The 24,263-nt window shown below is 39.6% G+C and overlaps 2 protein-coding genes across 6 annotated transcripts; both read left to right on the forward strand.

Moving 5' to 3' along the window:
* The first annotated feature begins 755 nt into the window (after positions 1-755).
* On the forward strand, positions 756-11,279 carry LOC113012978 (6-phosphofructo-2-kinase/fructose-2,6-bisphosphatase-like). 4 transcript variants are annotated; one of them, XM_026153465.2, is made up of 14 exons: positions 756-918; positions 5,701-5,826; positions 5,915-6,011; positions 6,246-6,312; positions 6,434-6,508; positions 7,243-7,299; positions 7,414-7,535; positions 7,636-7,843; positions 8,029-8,175; positions 8,752-8,856; positions 9,808-9,937; positions 10,056-10,118; positions 10,214-10,278; positions 10,585-11,279. In XM_026153465.2, exons 1-14 carry the CDS (start codon positions 867-869, stop codon positions 10,642-10,644), a joined length of 1,374 nt encoding a protein of 457 aa, XP_026009250.2. In that variant the 5' UTR covers positions 756-866; the 3' UTR covers positions 10,645-11,279. The 4 variants fall into 4 exon arrangements, with proteins under 4 accessions (XP_026009250.2, XP_026009249.2, XP_026009252.2 ...); XM_026153464.2 differs by lacking the exon at positions 756-918 and adding an exon at positions 4,394-4,579; XM_026153467.2 differs by lacking the exon at positions 756-918 and adding an exon at positions 4,975-5,115.
* Positions 11,280-11,600: 321 nt separating this feature from the next.
* itih6 (inter-alpha-trypsin inhibitor heavy chain family member 6) lies at positions 11,601-23,217 on the forward strand. Of its 2 annotated transcripts, none has more exons than XM_026153462.2 (17): positions 11,601-11,969; positions 12,678-12,713; positions 13,443-13,597; positions 15,273-15,383; positions 15,536-15,786; positions 16,006-16,175; positions 16,275-16,391; positions 16,518-16,689; positions 16,812-18,386; positions 18,532-18,564; positions 19,787-19,804; positions 19,916-19,963; positions 20,054-20,074; positions 20,161-20,256; positions 20,347-20,460; positions 20,542-20,925; positions 22,070-23,217. In XM_026153462.2, the coding sequence occupies exons 1-17, from the start codon at positions 11,850-11,852 to the stop codon at positions 22,330-22,332; spliced, it is 3,684 nt and encodes a 1,227-aa protein (XP_026009247.2). In that variant the 5' UTR covers positions 11,601-11,849; the 3' UTR covers positions 22,333-23,217. The 2 variants fall into 2 exon arrangements, with proteins under 2 accessions (XP_026009247.2, XP_026009248.2); XM_026153463.2 differs by having other exon boundaries at positions 20,212-20,256.
* Positions 23,218-24,263: the final 1,046 nt, after the last annotated feature.

A 24,263-nucleotide genomic window follows, 5' to 3' on the forward strand; every position in this document is an offset into this window, starting at 1 on the left:
GGCCTGTATTTATATAGCGCTTTACTAGTCCCTAAGGACCCCAAAGCGCTTTACATATCCAGTCATCCACCCATTCACACACTGGTGATGGCAAGCTACATTGTAGCCACAGCCACCCTGGGGCGCACTGACAGAGGCGAGGCTGCCGGACACTGGCGCCAACGGGCCCTCTGACCACCACCAGTAGGCAACGGGTGAAGTGTCTTGCCCAAGGACACAACGACCGAGACAGTCCGAGCCGGGGCTCGAACCGGCAACCTTCCGATTACAAGGCGAACTCCTAACTCTTGAGCCACGTGGAAGAAAATGTATTGATGGATGGCTAGAAAATTAGATAATATAATATCGGGTAGGCTTTAAAGACTTATCTCATGTTTAAGTCTGGCTTTTATATAAATAACACATTATCCCACTGCTTCCAGTGGCCCAACAAGCCCAGTGAGGCCGAACATATATCACACAGTCGATGACAATGATCTCCCTGATGTACTTTAAATCAGACGTGCATGATAAGAGATAGCAATTTAACATGAATGCTGCCATATCTTCATTTGCAAAACAGCAACTACCATCTCAAAGACCTTTGCACTTATTATGATGCATCCTATGAGTGCTGCTTCCCCTTTCATTATGTTTGTTGTGAACTCTGGCCCTGGCAAACGGCAAAGGACAAGCCCAGTGTGCTGCTATCATGTGTCAGCATGTTGAGGACTCTGAAGAGTGGGAGTGGGGGTGAGCTGAAAATACTTTGGCACTCTGTTCGGGTTCTTTAAAAAGAGCAGTAATCCTGTTGCCACTGACCATATAATTCTGTCTGTTGATTGTGCTGATGGTCTGTTGGTTGTTTTGTTGGAGTGTTGCACATAATGGAGCTTCCCCAGCTTGAACATACGAGGCTCCGAAGACATGATAGCGCAGGTGAGATCACAGATTAACTACCTTTAAAGAGAGCATGTGTCTTAGCAATATCCAGACAAAATACTGCAAGAAAATCTCTATTAATATGTGATTCAACAACATGGACATACTGAATGCAACATAAATATGAGTAAATAATTGAATGTGTTCCTACGAATCAATGAATCAACTTCCACTTTAAAGGAAGATAAGAATACAAATCGCCCACAAACAATGAGAAATTGCATGTGCAGCTTGCTTTATTTTTGATCTATACCATCACTGGTTGCCTTGTTTATAGGTAATACATTGATCATGAATGAACAACAAAGAAGTGAAGTAAGGTTATGAGATAATAAAAGGCTCATGCACTTGAACAGGTAAACAAGAAACTAAAACAGAAACTAAAACAAGCAAACAAATAAGTGATCAGTGCGCCTTATCACAGAGATCATGGAGAGATTATTATTATATTCAATTTTTTTACTATTTGGTGTAATTTTCTCACGTGTTAAATGACTTCTTTTAAGTTGGACGAAATATAAAGAAACATTATAAAGCACTCCAATCCTGCATGGCCGTTGTTTTTGGAAGTACCTCTCCTACCAAGAAAAACAGCCAATAGAATAGTATGTTCCTTCTGTTGAGCTTATCCCAAGGCTAGCTGCCCTTTAAACCTGGTCCAGAACTGGGTCACGATGTTCTCTGAAGTTTGAGTAGTTGACATTAAGGTTTGAGTACTTGGACTTGTGCAAGTGTCACAAGCAAATGTCATGAGTGGCTAATGATGGCAGGGAGGATTTTCACAGTACACTGTGTCAAGTAGACTTTTTTTCAGAGGCTCAAAATTGATTGGCAGTTGATTGACAAGTGGTTTCATAGGCAGGTGAGACCAGTTCCTTTGACTTTACATGACAGATGAATTTGACAAAATATCTGAACTTGATTTAAAGCTTCAGATTTGTATTTTGTAGCTTTTTCTTGTAATTTCAAATATGACACCTAATAAGGCTGATAAACAAAAGTAAATCTAAAGAAGTGATAGGAAAATCTTTAGGAGTTTTAAAATCTGGATGGCTGATATATTCTTATAAAGGGTGCACTGACCAGCTCAGCAACACCAACAGGCTTGAAATACCACAAAAGACAACTTGGGGTCACTGATGTTTATTGTCGATGGGAGTGCTGATAGTAGAGGTAGAAGGAATTCTGAGGTGGACAGGCCTATACTCTCTGTTCAGATTCAGCCAAATGTGGCAAAACTAATTGCACAGTCCATCACAGTGCAATAATGGATAATGATCCAAAGCACACTGCAAACCAAACCTGACTGAGTATCTCAAGCGTGTATTAAATTACTCCACTTTGGTGTATCAAGGGAAAACTACAAAAATTGTGTCTTTATCAAACAAAGACTTAACTGTGGTGCAGATAGTCAAAGTTTTGCTCAAGTGCTCTGCTCAAAACTTGCAGGTTTTCTCGACACTTGAAATGAGATTTGGAGAAACGTCACACATCAGGAGCTACTGTTAGCACTGAGAAGAGAAACTGAAAGCCACAGGGAACAATTCAAAAATGAGCCACCCCACATTTCTTTATATGTTTGCTAGGAAAATGGGAAATCGGTGCGTTAGTTTATTTTTATTTATTAAATTATGTGCAAACAAACATGAAAGTACAGCATAAAAAGCAAAAACAGACTTTGCATAATTTGAATGATCTTGAAAATATCTGATGTGATCACATTTATTCTTACCAACACAGCCTGAGCTCTCTTAGGCAGCTTTCTTGTTATTCTTTAAGGAGATTTTAGGAATAGTTCTCCAGACTTCTTGAAGACATTCAAAGATCTTTGGTTTTGTTGTCTTTTAAGATGATCTCATAATGCAATCTCAATATTAATAAGGCCCAGGCCCCAAGGAGGCCAGTCCAAGACTGACAGTGTTCGATTGTGTGTTTTTCTATACAGATAACCTTTTAATACATTGGCAGTGTGTTTGGGATTATTGCTATTTCTAAAAAGAAAACAAACCCCTTGCCAATCAGATGCTTTCTAGATGGTTTTACATGTAATGTAATGTAACTTTTCTGGGTTCATAATTCAAAGAGTCTAGCTGAAATGCAGACCCGATCATCACAGAGCCTTCACTGTGTTTTACAGAAGGTTGTAAGCACTCACTGCTGTACTGCTCTCCTGACCTCCTCCATACATACTAACAATAATGTCCCTGTTTACCTTGTTTAGAAATTGCTTCTTGACAGCCGCTCTTCCTTCGAACGTTTCTGATGAGGCTTTAGGGAACCGTACATCTGATTGATCATATGCACCTCTCAGGTCCTATCTCAGGCCTTTCAGGTCTTTCTTTCCTATTTCTTAAAGACCTGGCTTTGAGATGCTGCTTATGTCTTGTAGATACTTTTTTAGGCCTGCCACTTCTTTTTGTCCTCCACTTTTCAGGTTTCCTGAAATTCTTTGAGAACGTACTGCACACCATGCTGATATAATCCAGGTTTTCAGCTAATAACTCTGTGAGAATCACATTGTTATTTAATGCCTATCAAACTATGTTATATTTGCCATTTTTCAGAGATTCAACTCAACAAATTGGGCTAAATTATGTTTTGTGACATGCTGCTAGAAAAAATACCTTATGATACATATTTAAAATTGCTTTGTTTTCTGTTATTGGTGGACACAACACTGATTTATCCTTTGAGTTAGCTGCTGTTTAAATGCTTGAATGATTCGTTGCTCAAGAAAGTGATTGTTCCAACCACATACAGGAACACTCATTCTGTTCTTACACAACCTTTAATTGGGCTTTGACAGGAAGTGGCTGACTTCTTTTAAAACATTATTTTTGCTTCATTGTGTTGCCTTTGTTGTTTGTAGTCCTTCAAAGCTCTTCTTTGTATCTTCTCTTCCCCCTCAACTTTGAAAGCGTAAAGGTAGGATGCCCCTCCCACTTCTGTCTGAAGCCCTTTACTATTGAAGAGTCCCGCCTTTCCACCATCACCAAATACTTGCTCATAGGGGTAATCCGATCTGTCTAATGTTGTCTACTATCGTGATTTCTTCAGCCATAATATAAATAACTGTTTGATGACTGTTGATATGAACTATGTGGCCTAAATTAGGCAGAGCAGTGGTGGTTAGTGCTGTCTAATCGTTGTTGTTGGCTTATATGGAATTATTTAATTATTTGAAATTTTGACCGTTTTGATTATGAGCGACTAAACAGATGGTCTAAACTGCCATCTAGTGGTAAGGAAGGAGAATACTGGCACTGCACTTTCTGTACAGCTTGTGCAGCAGCACCAGCAGTGCTCAGCTCATGAGGGGTCCTTCTGTTGGCAGCTTCTCTCAAGCCTTTTAAATCATGAAACAGATGGAGAGGCAGAGAAGCAGCATGGCCTCAGTTCCTCCCCCTCCTGCCTACCAAGTAGCTTACTTCTCCTTAGCAACTGTCACCTGACCTGCAGTAGTTAGTGTTCAGTGAGGCACAAATATGCACACAGATCACAGGACTGTGCGTCTCAGTCGTTAACTCCTCGACCTGCTTCACAGGCCTCATGGCTTTGGCAATTAATATATCCACAGAGCATAAAAATCTTACACAGACACCTCTGCTCAAGATCTGGGTGCCATGGAGTGGAGGCAACTTGAACCGCAGGAGAGGGTGTAAGTTTATTAAAAGCCTGTCTCACTTTGAGTATGAGATTACAGTACATTATCTTCCCTGATGTTTGTTCTGTCTCTGCTTCAACTTATTTCTTGCTCCAGCAAAAGCTTTCATCAGCATCAAGATGTCCAGCAGTCACAAGTCTGTTTTACACTCTAACCTTTCTCTCCTGTTAATTTTGAACTGAGCTCAGGCCTTTCAAGGGAGACGCGTAGAAAGACAGCAGTGTGAGAGCGACATAGACATAGACACAGCGATGGGATTACAGCCAGCCTAGACCAAACCAGGTCTGAGTTGGCTCTCAGTTGAGTGTCTGGCATGGTCCTTTGAGCATTTTGCTGACGCTGCATACTCCATTCATAATCGAACAGTCTGGAGGCTAACTCTTTCCATGTCCTCATATGGACATATACACAGGCCATCCGGGTACCTGTTGGGGTACAGCTAGCCGGCAAGCAACAAAGCAGTCTACGTTATAAATTACTGAACTTTGAGACACAGTAGTATTGAGACTACTGGACCATTCCTTGGTAAGGTAAGATGCATTTATAAAGGCACCTAATGAAGTTTTCCTTTGCTTGCTGCTCCTTCATAAATAATAGGTGACAAAGTCTAAACCAATTTAGGTTTTTCCAGGGAGATTAATATTGTTACATTTGGAAATTCTTGCAGTAGCTGAGCTGAGCTTTAACAACATGCAGGGACATTTTAACATACTTGGAGATTAAAGGCATTATGTCCTGTCAGCCGTATGGTGCAGTGTGCTTCTCTGGTTGCTTCTAAGATGTGACTACCTAAAGAGTTTTATTTAATTTCTGTTCTGCTTTTGTGTCCGTTTTATTTTTTTTGGTCAGTTGGGCAGTTGTTTTGTGCACAGACAAAACCCATGCAACTTACTACACCAACCGTAAACTTGACATTTGAGCAGCACTGTGAAGCTCTTATTCTCTCTGTTAATGAAAACGACCTCAGCAGCCAGAGACAAAACATGTTCTAGATTGCATGTGACCCACTGAACACAAAACAGATGCTCTAATGCTGAATAACCCAGTCAGCTCACAAGTCCCAAGTGTACCTGAAAGAATTCATTGTGTTTTTTGTGTGTTTACTTTGTTCTCAGCCTCTGTGCCTCAGTTCTGTAACTCTCCCACAATGATTGTGATGGTTGGATTGCCAGCCAGAGGGAAGACATACATTTCCAAGAAGCTCACTCGTTACCTGAACTGGATCGGGGTTCCGACAAAAAGTCAGTTTTCCAAATGAATTCTTGAGTCCTAATCATATAAGTGTCAGAAAGAAACAGTTAATTTTTCTCTGTTTATCGACTCCATCAGTGTTTAACGTGGGCCAGTACCGCAGGGAGGCCGTCAAGATCTATAAAAACTTTGAATTCTTCAAACCTGATAATGAGGAAGCCATGAAGATTCGCAAGTAAGTACGCTAAAGATAAACTACTCAAAGGTGCACCTGTTTACTCATTTAAAACAACAGACTGGCCATTTTTAATATTGGCATTTGTAACAGTATGTAAATAACTGAAGAGAATTTTGTAAAATCATGGTGTGACAGATTTGATTTATCTTCATTTTCACATGACACTCATCAATCATTCATATTTTTGCAGTTTTTGTCTCTTTGCATATACGAGTGTCACTTCTCTCCCAGGGCCTGTGCAGCAGCTGCACTCAAAGATGTTGCTTTGTACTTCACAAAGGAACTGGGGCAAGTAGCCGTGAGTAAGAGGACAACTAAAACTGTCCTTCTAATTTTGAAAAAACTTTCCCTATCTATCTCTATCTATCTAATCGTGTCACTGTTACCAAATGATAACACCTGTGTCCTGTCTCATGCAGGTATTTGATGCTACAAACACCACAAGAGAAAGGAGGGCAATCATTGTTAGTTTTGCAATGGAAATGGGCTACAAGGTAAGTGTTAAACGGCTATTTAAAGCAATTATTTGTGGGGGGGGTCTTGTTTAGAGTAGAATAAATAAAATGACATCAATTTTCTGTCACTATATATTCATGAATCAAAGACATGCATCACAACCAGTTAACTTAGGTAAGCTAAAGGTCAATACAGGATTTTTACCCGTGTATTACAAGCCCAAAAGTCCACCTATTTTTATCCTATAATTATTTTTCTTCACATAAAAAAAAAAGTAAAAAATAAGAAATAAAAAAAGAGAAACATTAAAGAGACCGGTTTTATGGCTTAATACTGTTTTACCTGTTTAGGTGATTAGTGCATATACAGCCATAGTCAATGTGAGGTAAATTGTTTTCAGCTGTGGCAGTGGTTGAGTCTAGCAATGGAGGCAATCCTGCACAACTAAAAACATCCTATATTGCTTTAGTTTAAAAGCTAAGAGTAACCTAAATATTTATTTGGATATATATTTTTGTGTATGCCTCAAAGAAAAGCCAGGCTAGCTGTTACTTTGTGTTTCTGGGAGCTGAGCATCTGGATATTGTAGCGTTGTATTTACTGTCAAGTCCAAAGAATCATATTGACCTTCTACTTAATAATGTCATTACCTGTGATTTTTGTACAGAGTTATATCAATGCTTACCATGTGGTTCCTTTAAGCTAACCACTAACTATACTGTATTTACTCATGATGTAAAAATACTTTTTTCAACTGACTTCTTGAATGCAGGTGTTCTTCGTTGAATCCATCTGTGATGACCCAGAAATCATTGCAGAGAATATCAGGGTGAGAAGCACATCTATGCTATAACCTTTTTGTGTGTAGACTTCAGTATGTACAGAAGCTGTTGTGCAATTAAAAAATGTTTTAATCTAAACCTGAATCTTCTTTTCATTTCAGCAAGTAAAATTCGGCAGCCCTGATTATGCAGACCGTGACATAGATGAAGCCATGGAAGATTTCACCCAGCGCATCGACTGTTACAGGGCAAGCTACATGCCTATAGATGATGAGAAAGACAGGTGCGACCTATGACACCTTTCTTCCAGTGATGATAAGAATGCATAAAAAATACTTCCATAACTTTTTTTTTTTTATCTTCACTGCCATAAATTTGATCAGGAAACTCTCCTACATAAAGATCTTCGATGTGGGCAGTAGATACCTTGTGAACCGGGTCCAGGACCACATTCAGAGCAGAATAGTGTACTACCTCATGAACATACACGTCACACCAAGATCCATCTACCTGAGCCGCCATGGAGAGAGCGAACTCAACCTGTTAGGTCGGATTGGTGGAGACACGGGCTTATCCCCTAGAGGACAAAAGGTAATTTGGCTGACAAATAAAAACATATAAAGAACTGACATTTTCTGAAAAAGCAAAATTAGTTACCTGTAGTTTGTAATCTTATGCATTTCATTTGGTGAGTAAAATTGCAAAAATGTGGTATAAATGCCAGTCTATTTCCTAAAAGGTCAACTAGCTTCTTAAAATCATACTCTTTCTCTTAGTATGCTAGTGCCCTGGCGACCTTCATCAAAGGACAGAAAATCATAGACCTCAAGGTGTGGACGAGTCACATGAAGAGGACTGTCCAGACTGCAGAGGCCCTGGGAGTCCAGTATGAACAGTGGAAGGCTCTTAATGAGATAGATGCGGTGAGTTATAAAACAATAATACCTCAGCAACACTAATTCAATTATTCCAATAAATGATTTATTTTGTTTTTCTAATGCTTGACAAGTTGATATGATTACATAGTCAGTTAGTATGTTTTTCCCTTTGGTTCAGTCTGTAATATACCAAAGTATATTAAAAACATTATAAAATTATCCACAAATGTTTTAAGTTTGCAGAAGAGGCAATTTTGAGTGTAACGTATATGAATATTTGATCAAGTGTCTTGACAGATGACCTGCAACATTGTTTATCCTCTAGCACCATCTTCAGTCCAAAACATAAATTGCAATCTTGGTTACTGGCATCACTATGAGCTTCACTGTGTACTTGGTGCTAGTAAGGAAATGTTGCCATTGCACAGTTATACACTTTGCTTTTTGCTCACATCACCACTTTTTCTAAGTCGCTAGCGTGGATGTTATAATTTTTGTTTTAATCTTAATCTGCGATTAAAATCTCCAAGAGACTGAAATTTCAATACCTTAGAGGTTTTGTGCTTTTATGCTACGGTACACTTGCAAAAAAGATTTCCGTGTTATATTTTTCTCACTAAGGGTGTATGTGAGGAACTAACTTATGAGGAAATTCAGGAGAATTTCCCAGAAGAATTTGCACTAAGAGACCAGGACAAATATCGCTATCGGTACCCAAAGGGTGAGGTAAGCCCTGCTCTGAATGAGTTTTAGAAATATATTTTATGCAACCAAGGAAGCATAACTGTGATTTTAATAAACACACTGCTGACACCTGGAATCTTTCTAGTACAAATAATTTCCTCTGTTGGCCAGTGAGCAGCTTACCAGAAGCAGTTTGCACACTGACTTGATCATTCAGGGAGAGTATTTAGTTTGGAATGTAGAGCTAAAAAAGATTTAAATTATTTTGATATTTGTCTTTCAAAAATAAAGCTTTAGAGTGGCTTTGACAAAACTTTAGAGAGGAAACAAATTGAGGAGTTGTGTGATCCAAGCTTTCAAAATGTTGCAAACACTGTCGGAGGTCACTTAGTCTTTAAAAATTTAAAAATAATAAAGACTAAGTGTCTTTAAGCAGATTTTCTTCCTGCTCTTGCTTTTTTGTTCTAAATCAGATCAGCATTGATGCTAGCCTTTGGCTTAGTCTACCTGCTTCCTGTTTCCTTCATTTGGGTCCCCTCTTTTTTAGCTCTACAATTTGTTGTCCCTACCATTTCCAGAAAAATGGGGTGGCTGTAGCTCAGGTGGCAGAGCAGGTCAGCCACTAAAGGTCGGTGGTTCGATCCCAGGCTGCCTCCGGGCTGCATTCCAAATATCCTTGGGCAAGATACTAACCCCATGTTTGCCTACTGGTGATGGTCAGAGGGCCCGGTGATGCCAGTGTCCGGCAGCCTCACCTCTGTCAGTGCGCCCAGGGCGGCTGTGGTTGCAATGTAGCTTGCCATTGCCAGTGTGTGAATGGGTGAATGTAGTATAAAGCGCTTTGGGGTCCTTAGAGACTGAGTAAAGCGCTGTACAAATACAGACCATTTACCATTTTACCAAAAATGTACCTTAAGAGAATCAGAATAAAATGAGCCTGGGTTAGGGTCTGGGTCTTGTGGAAAAATGTTTGAAATTATGTCTCTTGTCCAGTCCTATGAAGATCTAGTCCATCGTCTAGAGCCAGTCATCATGGAGCTGGAGAGGCAGGAAAATGTTTTGGTCATTTGCCACCAAGCTGTGATGCGCTGCCTGTTAGCCTATTTCCTTGACAAACCTGCAGGTAGAACAAAAAAACGTCCCAAACTGTGCACAAACATGTGATACAATATACAACAGTTTGTGATATTGTTTTAATTCCACAAACACTTCTTCTAATATTTACATTTGTGTCTCTGAAGATGAGCTGCCTTATCTAAGATGCCCTCTTCACACTGTGCTCAAACTCACACCGATAGCCTACGGTAGGTGGTAAGAACTTAATTATATATGATATCCCATCTTTAGTGTATCGCACATTCACTCTATGTAAATCTTTTTCTTACATCTTCATTTGTAGGGTGTAAGGTTGAGTCATTTTTCCTCAATATTGAAGCTGTCAACACACACAGAGAGAGGCCACTGGTGAGTTTACATAACTGCACATTTGTTGTAATACTTAGCTTTGCCAATAATTCATCTGTAGGCAGTAAAGTTGTATCATTTGTATGTGCTGATTAAATAAATATGTGTGCAGTTGTGAAGAAACGATGCCTTTGCTTAATTATCCCTTTTTCACTTACATTGAACTTATTGACATTGTAAAGTTGGATTCATAAATGGTAATATTACATACTACTCGTACTAAAGTTAGATCTGATTCATCGTTCTGTTTTTCAGTAACTTCCACTTTAGTCTTGAAAGATTCTTTTGTTGCTTTTATTTTTGCAGAATGTCAACATCACCAGAAACCCAGAGGAAGCTCTGCAGACTGTTCCTGACCACATATAAACACTGTTTGCTGGAAAACTGAGTTATGTGAAACTGGATTTGTTACTACTGATAAGCTTCACTAAGTTTTAGAGATGCACTCCAGTCACAGCTGAATGTGGGAAAATAGAAGACAGGAGGTCTTTGAAGCTGAAGAGGTGATTCTAGACACGGGACTGCATCAACACCGAAGCACAAGGAGTGAGTGAAAAGGGAATAACCTACAGCTGGCTCTGTTTTCAGGATGTCTGTGGAATATTTCTGTCTCATCAGACTTAATGTGGTTTTCTTTTCTGAAAGCACACAGTGTTTACAAATGATTTATAGACAGTAATAATGCACTTTGTCTTGAGCTGAAGGCAAGAATAAAATTGTAGATGTAGATGGGTTTTCATTATCACTCTTAACCTTGTCTTCATGTACATTTAACTGTGGTACAGATAACAAAATGTGTTGTTGATCATCAAGTTATGTAATTAGGAATCAGCACCATGGACAGCACCCAAACAAAACATTTACTTTATACTTGGATGACTGTAACTACTGTAATGAAATTAAATAGCATGGTGAGTTCGAATAAATAAAAGTTGTACATAGAAAATATATAAGAATAATTATCTCCAATATGTGAGAAAATAAATTCGCATTAAAATTCAGGAGTCTTTGTTTTATTCTTCTAATTGCCACGTGCAACAATTAAAGTCTAAATTCTTCCCACATACCTAATGACCAATGTTACTGTTTCCTTTTTTTTCCTTTTTCTTTTAAATAATGGGTCTTTGAGAAATGTCGCTCGAGTGAAACGAAAACATTTGGCAGTAATTAGAAAAAAAATACGACTGTGATTATTTTAAGGAGCGCTGTTACGGAGAAGCTGGGGAGGGGAGACTGTTTTGGTGTTTTCCTGAAGTTCTCGTTAAGTCCCCAAAGTTTCCAGTATATATGAATGCATGCTGGAAGCGGCCTCCTCCTTTTCCGTGAAAAGTCGTGCAGGTTTCTAAATGAACTTCACTCTCTTTGGCATTTTTTCTTCCACAACACCTCACGGATGTTTGGCTCCTTTCTGAATGTATTTTTATGTCAATATCAAAGCCGCAGTTTAGGTGACGCGAGAGAGGGGGTGGACTGCCCACTGCAAAAAGTGTAAAAATTAGGCGTGTGCTCTGCTTGCTTCAGTCAGCGTGAGACCACTGGACGATTTCCTTATTTTTCAGCACCAAGTCCAAATGATTAAGGGCAAAATGTTTTTAAAGGTTCCCTGTGTTCTAGTCTTCTTCACTTTGTACATGCGAGAGGGATTATCAGAGGATTATGACGCAAAAGTTAGCACGAATATTAATTTACAGGTAAGATTTTGGTTTTTTATTACACAGTTAATGCTGCTTTCTGAAATATCATCCCTATTGCATTAGGACAATATTAATGACGCAGAGCTTTATGTTTAATGCATTTTAAACGCACAAACATGCATCTAAATCCAGTAAATCTCAGTCAACCCTTTGCGAAATATTTAAAATTTATTAAAGCTATATTTCCTAAAGTGAAAGTTTGCACAATGGAGAACTATATAATAAGATTACCAAAAAAGAACTTATTATATAGTCCTATTTTTCTGTAACCCGTATAATTAATGTTGCGTAACTTTCTCTTTAGGGGGTTTCCACACTTACTATTTGTTTATGCTAACTTCGCACCAATACACAGGATATTTGGTAATGTATTGACACAGCAATGACTAGTGTATTGAATTAACATTGGACACCGAACCGTGCAACCCTGGCCCGGGCCTGCATACAGTGAAAGCATTTATTTCCAGTTCCACTTCCCCTCCATTCATGAATGACTTTGATTCAAACTGTTATGACACTCAATCTTGACCCAACCCTCACACAGGAAGATTGTACAGATTGATTCAAAAATGGGACATTTTGGACAAGTTATTGAACCAAGAATCTCTTGTTACACTTACAAAATGTGCCATTTCCTAAATGCACTTGAAATACCAGTGTGGTTTGTTTTTTGTTTTTTTATGTGGTGCCTTGTTTCTTTTCCAGAGAGCAAAACGTCAAAGCAAACCAACAAAACCAGTGGTAAGTCTGTGCATTTTTTGTAATAGTGCTAAGTAATGGCTGTTCTGTGGCTCTAACAGCTGTGCAGATTTTATTCTGTTCTGTTGGTTGCACAACCTGAACTGAACAACAAGCTTCACAGTCAGGGGAAACAACCACCACTGCCTCTCAGGATATCTTCAGTAACTCCACTGTGGGATTTTTCCTTCAGGTTACTTCAGTCTGTAGCAGTTCCCTGGTAACATACAGTAATTCTTGGGCAAACCACAGCTTTCCTAAATACCGCTGAGGTGGAAGCCTGATGTGGCTGTCTCTGCCCCCTGCCTGTCGCCTTGTCCTGCACTAATGTGGCCAGCATTAACCAGATTGGTCTCAGTAGGCGCCAGCAGTCCCTAAGTAAACAACAGGAGGGCACAGACACCCTGCAGGGAACTGCTTTGTGTTGTTTCACTGGCTTGATGCAGGAGAATCAGTAATATAGAAAAAAAGAAAAACAAGGATACCACATTGACAGTAAGTTCATATGCATGTGGCAACTGGGAAAGATTCATACAGGTGGCAAATCTACAGTAAACTGTAATTTATTTATTTTTATTTCTATTTTTGCAGTCAGTTGATTTGATTGATGTCTTGTATTTTTACAGTAAAACAGGGCTTTGCTCCTATGTGACGAGAATCTCCTGTAAATCCTTCAGTTTGCTGCTTTCTTCTCCAACCTTTAAGTTATTCACTTATTTTTTATGTCTCCAGCTGAAGGTGACAGACTACCTTGTTAAGTGTTCAGTGGTGTCCCGCTATGCTGTTACTACAGTCCAGAGTTCAGTGTGGAACCAGCTCCCAATAACTAAGGAGGCTGCCTTTGAGGTGGACCTGCCCTCCTCTGCTTTCATCTCTAACTTCACCATGTAAGTCAGCCCAGTATTATCAAGTCTGCTACCTATGGTATCATTTCTTTGTTAGTGTGCCTGTGTTCTTTCTGTTTCCTTTTCTTCTTCTCTACTTGTTTGCTCTTACTTTAAAAGCCTGAAACAGCACCCAATCTGTGTCTCACTCTTTTGAATAACTGTCTTCCAGTAGTGTTCACTGTATATTGATTAAAATATAATAATGCATAGCTACTAAGTCCCACATTATAGAGTGGACAAGAAAAAAAACGCTTTTTGTCTGCTATATAGAGAGAAGACAAGATACAAATAATAGAAAAAAAGCAGTATCAATATAAATATGTAGAGTATCTCACAATTGAGAAATAACGCAAATTGAAATGAACAAAAGTAATCGTTTTCATTGGTGGCCTGAATCATAAAGTAAAACTTGAGACAAATTAGTAGAAATTAGTACGTGTAGATCATTTTTGCTCTAGGAAACTAGAATTCTGGTCTGGAGTAGATGCATAATTTTATGACCGAGAGGTTTCAAAACCGCTCTCCTTTAAAAATGCTAAATATAAACAAGACAAATAAGTCAACACTGCAGGCCAAACAGCAAGCCCGGAGTTGAATTTGGGAGCGGAAGCAGGTCAGGAGGAGAAGGAACCTGAGGGTGCATGAATGCCAAGCTTTGTAAACCCAAGTCCAAAAGTTAATAGGAGTTTGCCCAGTTCCCCTTTCTCCCCCATACAGTTTACTAAGGCACCTTGCCAGTTCAGATATGCTGCATAGACACACACTTACATCAGCTGTCCGTGTGTGTGTGTGTGTGTGTGTGTGTGTGTGTGTGTGTGTGTGTGTGTGTGTACACAGGAGGATTTAGACTTGAATTTTTTAAGTATGTGTGAGTTTGGAGCTCGTACAGCTTCTTGCACCCATAATTCTTGACATTTCTCTCTCACTCCTTGTCACACACAGACTTGCGTACATTCATAAATGTTTTCACACAGACATTCAGAACTCATAAGACTGCCTGTATGTCACTAAATACCCAGAGGAAAAAAGTTGTGGTATATGTATTGCGTTAGTTCTTTGGCATTTCGGCTTCCAACACTAAGAACTCTATGTGTAGATCACTGACGTACAGCCGTTCCTTCACCCTCTCAGCCAGCCACACATATAAATATAAGCACCTTCATTTTCCACTCTGCTCTCTCATGCCATTCTGCTCTGCTTTTCAAACAAGACCCGCTTCAAGGCTGCGGGTTTATTTTAGTTAGCTCTTGATGTTTTTTTCCCTTTGGATATATTTGTTCTGTGGACCTGACCTTAATTTAGCACCTTGTCACGTGCCAGCAGTGGTCACGATGCCTAGAAAGTGCACTGTGTGAATTTAATCTCATTTTTGAGCGCTGGTTTTGGTTGGGATTTAGCTGGGTGTAGCACACAGTGGCACTCCCCTGGAGGATCATCAGCTTGTGAGCTCTCTCGCTCCATTATTGTTATTTTTACACGAAAATTACTCTTTTCCACTCTTCCTGTTTATAACCTTCACCTCCTTTTCATGTTGTATGAACTCGATATGTATACAAGTTTGTGTGGCAGCTTTGTAATTTCTGTGGAAATACGATGTGTAAAGTAAAACAAATCATGTTTAACATCCCCGTGTGTGTCACACAGAGAGGTATTTCTTCTTTCCTTTTCCCATCAGCACTTCCAGCGGCAAGGTGTATGTGGCTCAGGTGAAGGAAAGGGCTGCTGCCAGGAAAATGTACGACACAGCTAAGAAGCAAGGAAAAACAGCAGGACTTGTCGCTACCAAGTCAGTCTTAGGGAAAATTGGAACTTTTTACCACCTTTGATAACTGCAGAATATTATGTTTTGTTTTGGGGGGGTAGTTTTTTCATGTTTGCAGTATCATACTATATTTACAGAAATACAACTTTGCAAATGTTACATTTGTGGTTTTGCAGAGAGAGGGAAATTGAGAAGTTTCGTGTTGCAGTGAGTGTGCCATCAGGGGCTAGGGTGTCCTTCTTCCTGACGTACGAGGAGCTGTTACAGCGTCGGCTCGGCCGCTATGAGCTCACTCTGGGTCTGAGGCCCGGTCAACTTGTCCAGAACCTCACATTAGATGTCTGCATAAGAGAGAGGACAGGCATCAGTTTTCTTAAGGTCCTTCCTCTTAGGACAAGCCAAGCGGTCACCAACACCCCAGCTCAAGGTAAAATCTGAACGGTTAGCCATCAGAATATTTACATGTGCATTATTTGACTTAACATAATGTCTTGTTTTTGCTGGCTGTAATTTCATACCACACAGGGATGGTATATTCTTAAATGGTTGGTGAGAAAAATGCAAATAAGTCTACTTACTTTGATGGAAATTTTGTAAATTCTCTTCTATTGGTTTTGAGTCCAACCTCATGGCATGTTTCCCACAGCTAATGCCGATGCCCCTGCCTCTACTCATGTCGAACAGAGTCCCGAGTGTGCTCGGGTCCGCTACACTCCGACTCTAAATCAACAGAAGAGCATTTCTTCCAATGGTCTTAATGCTGATTTCATCATCCAGTATGATGTGGATCTAAAAGACCTCATAGGTGATGTTCAGGTCAGCACCTTTCATTCCTGACTTTGTCACACTATAAACATGTAATACCGATAGAAGCAAAGGTTGCTTTTAACAATCTCTTTTCTCACTCACTGTCAGGTGTATGATGGCTACTTTGTGCATTACTTTGCACCTAGGGGACTTCCTGTGGTTCCTAAGGATGTTATATTTGTCATTGATGTCAGTAGCTCAATGATAGGCAATAAGATAAAGCAGGTAAAGTGGACAAAGGCTCATTTGGATAGCTAGACCTGTATTAAGTGTCTTAAGATGAAGAAACTTGCTCACATATGACAGCAACGTCGGTTTTCTGTAAATAATTCCAAGAATTTCTGTCAGTAGACAAAGCAAGCTATGAGCACCATCCTTGGGGACCTTAGAGAGGGAGACCACTTCAACATCATCACCTTCTCGGACAAGGTTCACACTTGGAAAAAAGGCAAAACAGTGCGGGCAACTCGGCAGAATGTATGGGAAGCCAAAGAGTTTGTGAAGAGGATTATAGCAGAAGGATGTGAGTCCAAAACTGATACTGACTGAACTGCTGCACTGTACACAATTTGAATCATTGCATCAGCTGATTGTTAAACTTGTGCCTTCAACTAATTCTCTCCTTTTTCCACTCCTTTGTGTCAGGGACCAATATTAATGCAGCTCTGCTCTCAGCTGCCCAGCTTGTCAATCCTCCATCCTCTGGCCCTTCCAGACGCACCTCATCTCATCGTGTTCCTCTGGTGATTTTCCTCACTGATGGGGAAGCAACCATTGGAGTCACATCCAGTGAGACTATCCTCAGTAATGCCAAGAAGGCTTTGGGCTCGGCCTCTCTGTTTGGCCTTGCCTTTGGAGATGATGCAGACTTCCTGCTTCTCAAACGCCTGGCTCTGGAAAACCGAGGTGTAGCCCGGATGGTGTATGAAGATGCAGATGCAGCCTTGCAGCTTAAGGACTTCTATGATGAAGTAGCTAGCCCTTTGTTATCAGACATACAGCTGTCTTATCTGGATGATCAAGCATTTGATGTCACCCGCTCCCTTTTTCCAAACTACTTCCAAGGATCTGAGTTGGTTGTGACTGGGAGAGTTAAGACCGGGGTCAAAGATTTAAAGGTGCTAGTCTCAGCTATAGATTCAAAGCAGCAAATGAAGCTGGAGAACGACGTGTTTATTTCCCAAGAAAATGGGACAACAGATTCACTTGAGTGTTCGGGAGATTTAGAAGGGATATCCAGCTTTGTTCATCGCCTCTGGGCATATTTCACTATCAAAGAGCTTCTACTGGCTAAACTGAATTCTACTGATCCTGCAACTCAAAAGTTGCTAACAGATAAAGCAACCAACCTCTCCCTTAAATATAACTTTGTTACACCAGTCACTTCTTTAGTTGTAGTTAAGCCAGATGAAGATGAAGCAACTCAAAGTCCAACCACTCCAGAACCCACCACAGCTGCCACTATAACCACAACAGCAACAACTACAGCTACAACCAAAATGTCAGCTGCTGGTGTAGCAAAGAAGTCCGGCTCACCACCTAACCTTAAGCATAAGAAGTTAAATCCAGGCCTGCCTAAGTCACCTCCAAATACCCTAAAACCCCCCAAAACATCAGTGGTTACATCATCCAAAAAAGCAGCTACAACCTCAAGTCCGAGCTCTATGAAAACAGCCCCTGCACCATTCTCTGCTAAAAAGCTCACTCCTTCCCATAATGGCCTGAAAACGTCTCCTCCTCCTCCAGCTGGAAAGATACCCACTTCTCTGCTAAAGATTTTAAAAACAGCACCACCTCCTGCACCTGGAAAGGTCTCCACTCCCCTGCCCAATGCCAAGAAACCAAATACTCCCACAACCACCCCTATGCTGACATTCACCACCAGTCTCTCACCACCACTAAGTTCAGTCAGAACTAACCCTGCCCCCCTACCCAGTACAGCACGGACAGCTCTCCCTCCTGTCAAAGTGACTCTAAGAGCAGAGAACAGCACATCGTCTGCTCCATATGCTCACCTGTCCGAAAGCACTCCTTCCCTCACTCACTTGTCATCTACACTAACCTCTCCCACTCCAGCTCCAGCTCCAGCAGTGGAAAACAACAACACAAAATCAAATGTTGACACAGACCTGAGGATTGCCACCCTAGTGTCAGCTACCTTTGCTCCCATGCCTGGCGTAACAGATGGGGAACAACTGTGGGAGGCAGCACAGCTTCTGGGTAGGTTACACCTCGTCTCATCTGTTGTGTGCTGAGCTTAATTCACAGTCAAAGCTTTTTTTGCAACCTGGGAGTTATAAGGTGGATGATGAGGAGTAGACTGTTTGTTTATCATTTATTGAACTGTTTATTGTCTCTCCACTAGATGTCTCTTCTTCCATTCAAATTCAAAGACGAGGTAAAACTGGATTTCCTCTCTATAACAAACGCTTTGTTAGTCAAAGCGCTATTTGTATATATTTGTATAGATTTGTACCTGTTTATACTGGAGCTAGTAGTAATAGTTATATCATATACAAGAATAGAATTTACTTAAAGGGGACCTATTGTAGTGCCCTGTACTTTTATTCTTGGATTCTAGAGTAGGTTAACATAAGTCTAAGTTTAGAATAATTCCTGTTCATCTTATACTGGACCTTGACATAGCTCTTTAATTTATCTGCCATCTGAAATCTGTTAATACACGCTTTAATTAAAGGCAAAAAAAAAAAAAAACTTGACTGGCAGCACCTCAAAAACAGAAGGGTTCACTGCAAGTGGGCAGGACTAAAAAGTTAGGACACACTCGAGATTATGGACAAGTTTAATAAAAAAACCAAAATGAAACTCTTGTACATAGTGAACATACTGTAGTGGTCAGATATGCTAAATGCGGACATCCTGATCACTCTTTGGGTATCTTTATTTCATATCAGGACCAATTTCCTGGTTCAGTATGGCAAAGGAAGCTCAGCTTACTGCAGGTCACTGAAGAACTCAGCTGATGTTGTTGTGTTGTTGTACATTTTTCCTGTATTATCGAAAGCAGGAAATTTTGAAAAATAAGAAAATGCCTCACTTTGACCGAGTTCATCCAAAGACAAAGAAGGAGGGATGGACAAATAGGATGAAAAAAAATAGAAAGTGATAATTGAGCATAATAGTTCCCCTTCATAAAATTGTCTCTGGAAATTAAAGCATCTGACAACATTGGAGGGGAAATTATTCTCTGGTGGAAATGTTCGCTTTAAAGAATTAAAGAAATGCTTTATTTTCAGTGTTGAAGCAAAAACAACATATTTTATAATTGTAAGTAAGTAAGTAAAATTTATTTATATAGCGCTTTTCACAGATAAAAAATCACAAAGTGCTTTACAACACAGGAAATGGAAATATAAACAATATAACAGTAAATAAAACAAAATTAAACTATAAAACTATAAAAACAACATAAGAGGAAATTAATCAAATGCTTTTCAAAATTGTGTTATATATATTTTAAAATGATAAATTTGCATTTTAAAATACTGTACACAGTTCTTAGATTCAGTAACATTATCTAGCTGTTAAAATACACCATGACAACTATATATATCAGAATATAAATCAGTAATAATTTGCATATCTTTTCTATTAAATAGATATTGACCTGGTGAAAGGTAAGCATCATGATTAAATCATTATATTCTGTTATTTCTAAAATCAGCTCCTTTGGTGAGCAGTGCAGTGTGAAGTGAACCTGCTTTTCATACATTGTTTCCATTTCTCAGACTATGATGCAACCTATGAATATGATTACGATGACGATCAAGATAACTGTAAGTTTTCAATGTATATTGGAAGCAATACTCTACTCTCACTTACGACCTGAAATGTTTCTTTACAATACATGTCTGACTTATTTTCAGGGTATATTACTGACACTTTTGGTGAGTATTTGAGAATGCAAAAGCTGCATATAAAGTCATTAACTGTAAAGATGCTGCTTGCAATACAGTCCTGTCATTGGTTTCAGTGCTTGGGAGTGAGGAGGATTGTCCTTTAGCTGAATGTCTTGTGTTTTTAGAGCCTCAACCCAAAATGGGAGCCATCAGGGGATTCTCCTCATCAGGTTGAGTCAACATTTTATTTATTTTCTCTTTAGTAGGCCCTTAAACTAATTTCAGTAGTTAATGTATATACTAAATATTATCTTTTGCAGTTGATGGAGATCCTCATTTTGTGGTCCAGCTAGCAAAGCTTCACCAAAACCTGTGTTTCACAGTAGATGGCAGGGCTAATGATGTCCTCAGACTGCTGGAAGACCCAGAGAGAAGTATGCAGAGCAATAAGATCTATAATCTGACACTGTAATTTTGGTGTTTAAACGTCTACATATGTCTCCTTTCTCTTCAAGATATCATTGTAGATGGCCACCTAATGGGGGCTCCCTCCAAAGATGGTGTTGAAGACCGTTTGCGAAACTACTTTGACCAGCTCACAATCTCCGCGGTCACGGGCAACTCTGGTGACATCATGATCACACTCACGCTGGACGCTGTAGTTTTGGAAGGTGAAGGGCGGGATACGCTTCCCATCAATCAGCAGGGATCAGTGACGAGGCAAGGCGTGACTGTTACTGTGGACAACCACCAGAGCTGCTGGATCGAGCTGGCAGAGGGCGTGCAGTTCCTGGTCCTGTTCCATCATTATAAACATCCAAGCTACCTGCAGTTGGCTCACCTGGGCTTTTACATCACAGATGGGCGAGGGCTTTCTGACTCCACCCAAGGCCTTCTGGGTGCGTACACTGAAGCTTCCACTGAAAATGAATATGTTGTTTTGTTTTGGTACATATGGCATAAAACACTTAAAATACTTAATTGCAGATAAAAAGCTCCCACTTACAAAACCATTTTAAATACTACACTGTTGGCTACTGTGCCCAGTGGTTTAAAAGAAAGCTGGCCACGACATTCAATTTTCATTTCTTTAGATGTGATATCAGTTATAGAAAGAGAGTTGTTGTATTCAGTCTTACTAGCTTAAAAAAAGAAGACAACTGGACTTCTTTAGTTTTCTGGAAGATGTTTCATCTCAGCCAATAGTTCCCTTGAATGTAATAAAAAAATAAATAGCAAATAAACAAAAATATTCAGGATCAATATCTCCTTCCTGATCTGATTACTAGAAAAAAACCTGCAAACCTCACTGTCAACAGTTTAATGTACAACCTTTCTCATTTCTACCATTGCCAACCTAAACATCAGCTAACTAATGTTACAAATGTTTAAATCCCATCGCAACCGTAAGTGTCAGCGTAGGTTCTCAGTCATCCAGGTTAAGGTAGTCTAAGGAGCTAATGGGATTTGGGGTTAGTATGTCTCTTTGCTTAATCATAGACTCTATATAAAAGATTATGTAGCCACTATTACCATTACTTTGAAGCCTGTTGTTGACCATTTTTACTATTTTATTTGACTATTTTACCATTTAAAGCATTTCATCATCATAGTTTTTTGAAGTATGATGCATCATTAATAATGTAGTGGACCTGACAGTGTAAATGGGGGCTGCTGCATATTCATACTGTACTGACTTGTCAGCCAACTCCAGTACTTGATGTGATGATGACTGTTTTGTAATATACCAAACAAGCATTATGTAAACAATCTCTTGTACACATGGATTTTAAAACTTTTAACAAAAGAATGTAGCACACTACAGAAGGCCTTACTTTTTAGACTCGAAGACACTTTCCATCTTTTATGTACAGTCTATGATCTTAGTGTTAAATGTAAATGATAAATAGAGCAATCAAACGTGCTTATTTACTCAATCAAGTGTCAAAAAATAATAATCGGATACCTCAAATTTATAGATGAATACAGGAAGTGAGTTTAAGTTGTTACTTCTCATCATTTCTGTCCTTTATCCATCTGCAGGCCAGTTTCAACGCGCTGACATTAATATAACAGTGGTGAAAGACTACGTGGATGAAGGTCTTCATCGAGTTAAGAAGGAACAAGTTCTGGCCAGAGGGATCCTGAGGTGGGGATCAGAGCAAATGCCAGTTACCCTGCAAGACAAGACGCTGAAGGACTCGGTGCAAAAACGCCACCGAAGCAGCTGCTGGGTGGTGCCCAAGACAGAGATAGAGAGACTACTGGGTCATTCGTATGAGAGCTACGTGGTGAATCATGTGTAATTCTAGCCGAGTCATTTCCACCATGTTGTCTGTTTGCTGCACAGCTCAAGTCACAGCAGGCAATGTGGATAGGTTATCACAAAAGGATGAACCAAAGCTGGGATCCAACTGGGTTAGTTGCCTGAATGGTATTCTGGAAGGGTGGGACAGATTACAGACTGCAAAGAAAAGTTTCCTGTAAAGAAGTAAATACAGCAAAGGATTGAATGGTGCCCTTGTTCCATCTCCACCACTGAATTTGAACCAGATTCAAGCTTCGTATCTATGACAGAGACGCAATGTACTCCTGGTCGCATGGCAACTACAAAATATCCAATGGTTGCTGCAGCAGTTTGCGCATGCTCCAAAATGTCTTGCAAAACAACCCTGTTTACAAGTTGTTTATCAGATTATTCTTATATTTTATGATTGAATTTTTGATAGTCAAAAGCTATCTTTCAGAATTACTTGTAATCATAGTGTAATTCAATAAGTTGTATTTTTAGTACAAGTGTATATAAAACATTAATGTATGTATTTGTGTATAGATAAACTTCCCGTGTCAGCATTGCATCTTTAATAAGCAACACAAATCAGCCTTTTCCAGGTTTGCCATGTGCTTTTTATTTTTCTGTCATTTCATTCATAGTTTAATTCATTTTATTTGTTACACAAGACATTAGGCATTGTTCACATACTAGTGATCAAACAAGGACAGTAAGTTTTCTACTACTCAGTCTATTTCTTTTGTCAATTTCAAGGGATATTTGTCAATAGTGGTTTTCAAAGGCCATACTAAACAGTACAACCACACATGAGGCTTTTGTTTTCAATAAATAAAAAAGAGGATAGTATCTGATGCTGAGGAAGGGTGGGTGGGGGGCTTCAGATATATCTATGTTCAAGAAGTAAACAGTATTCCAGTTATCACCAGATAATGTGTTTCCAGGATGAAGAGCACACACAATGTTAAATGACGCACAGTGCGAACACACAGCTGTATCGATTTTGACTCCAGATCTATGACTGACTGCTGCTGTTGTCCCTCCATCAAAACCTGTTTCTTAGGAATGCTAAAAATCATTAAATCCTGATGCAACACTGGAATGATCACTAAATTAGGTAAACATAACACATGACACAGCAAATAAACAAACAAAAGAAATCGGTGTGCATAACGTTTTAAATCCATTTTATCATCAGAACGTAAACTATTAGCATAGCATATTCAGCATTTGACGTAAACCCTTCCACGATACGTCAGCGAAATTCAAATAAATAGAGCTCAAAGATAAGACACGTCAACACCCCAGACGCGATAACTTTGTTTAGAGTTGTCAAGGGGTTGGTCGCGGTGGATAAAGTGAAATGGAACCGCTTCAGTTTTCAGTAAAGTAAAATGGATCGTAGCATCTCGTGTTTGTTTTGATCCATAACGAGCCAAGCCACAGATCAATCTGACTGCGAGTGTGCACTGTAGAGATATGAGGAACTGTCTCAGGTGTACAATAACACCTCTGACTCGGTAGGAAACAGCATCCTCTCTATAGTGTTCAGCCAGCTCTGCAGAGCAACATACACCACCAAACTTTTAATGTCAGCGAGCTTTGCCAATAACAGAATCACCAGTTTTGGCACAAGACTGGCCTCCCACTACATGTTAGTAAAAACAAAGCAGTCAATGTTTTGAATGGGTCCAAACATTTGAATTAGACCCAAAATGAAGGCTACAACCAAATAAAAGCATCTTGGTTCACTCTCATGGGGCGGCACTTGGAACTGTGGTTTCATACTTATGCTATGCTACAGTCTTTTGAAAATTTCTTGCTTTTCCCTCTATGTCACACTACAATTTTTTTCTGAGTTTTAATCCCAAGGGTAATGACTTATCTCAATGACAAACACAAGGGTTGAAACAACCAAGACACAATCTGGTGCTTCCACTGAGAGCC

Source organism: Astatotilapia calliptera, chromosome 20 (assembly GCF_964374335.1).
Source record: "Astatotilapia calliptera chromosome 20, fAstCal68.1, whole genome shotgun sequence".
NCBI lineage: Eukaryota > Metazoa > Chordata > Actinopteri > Cichliformes > Cichlidae > Astatotilapia > Astatotilapia calliptera.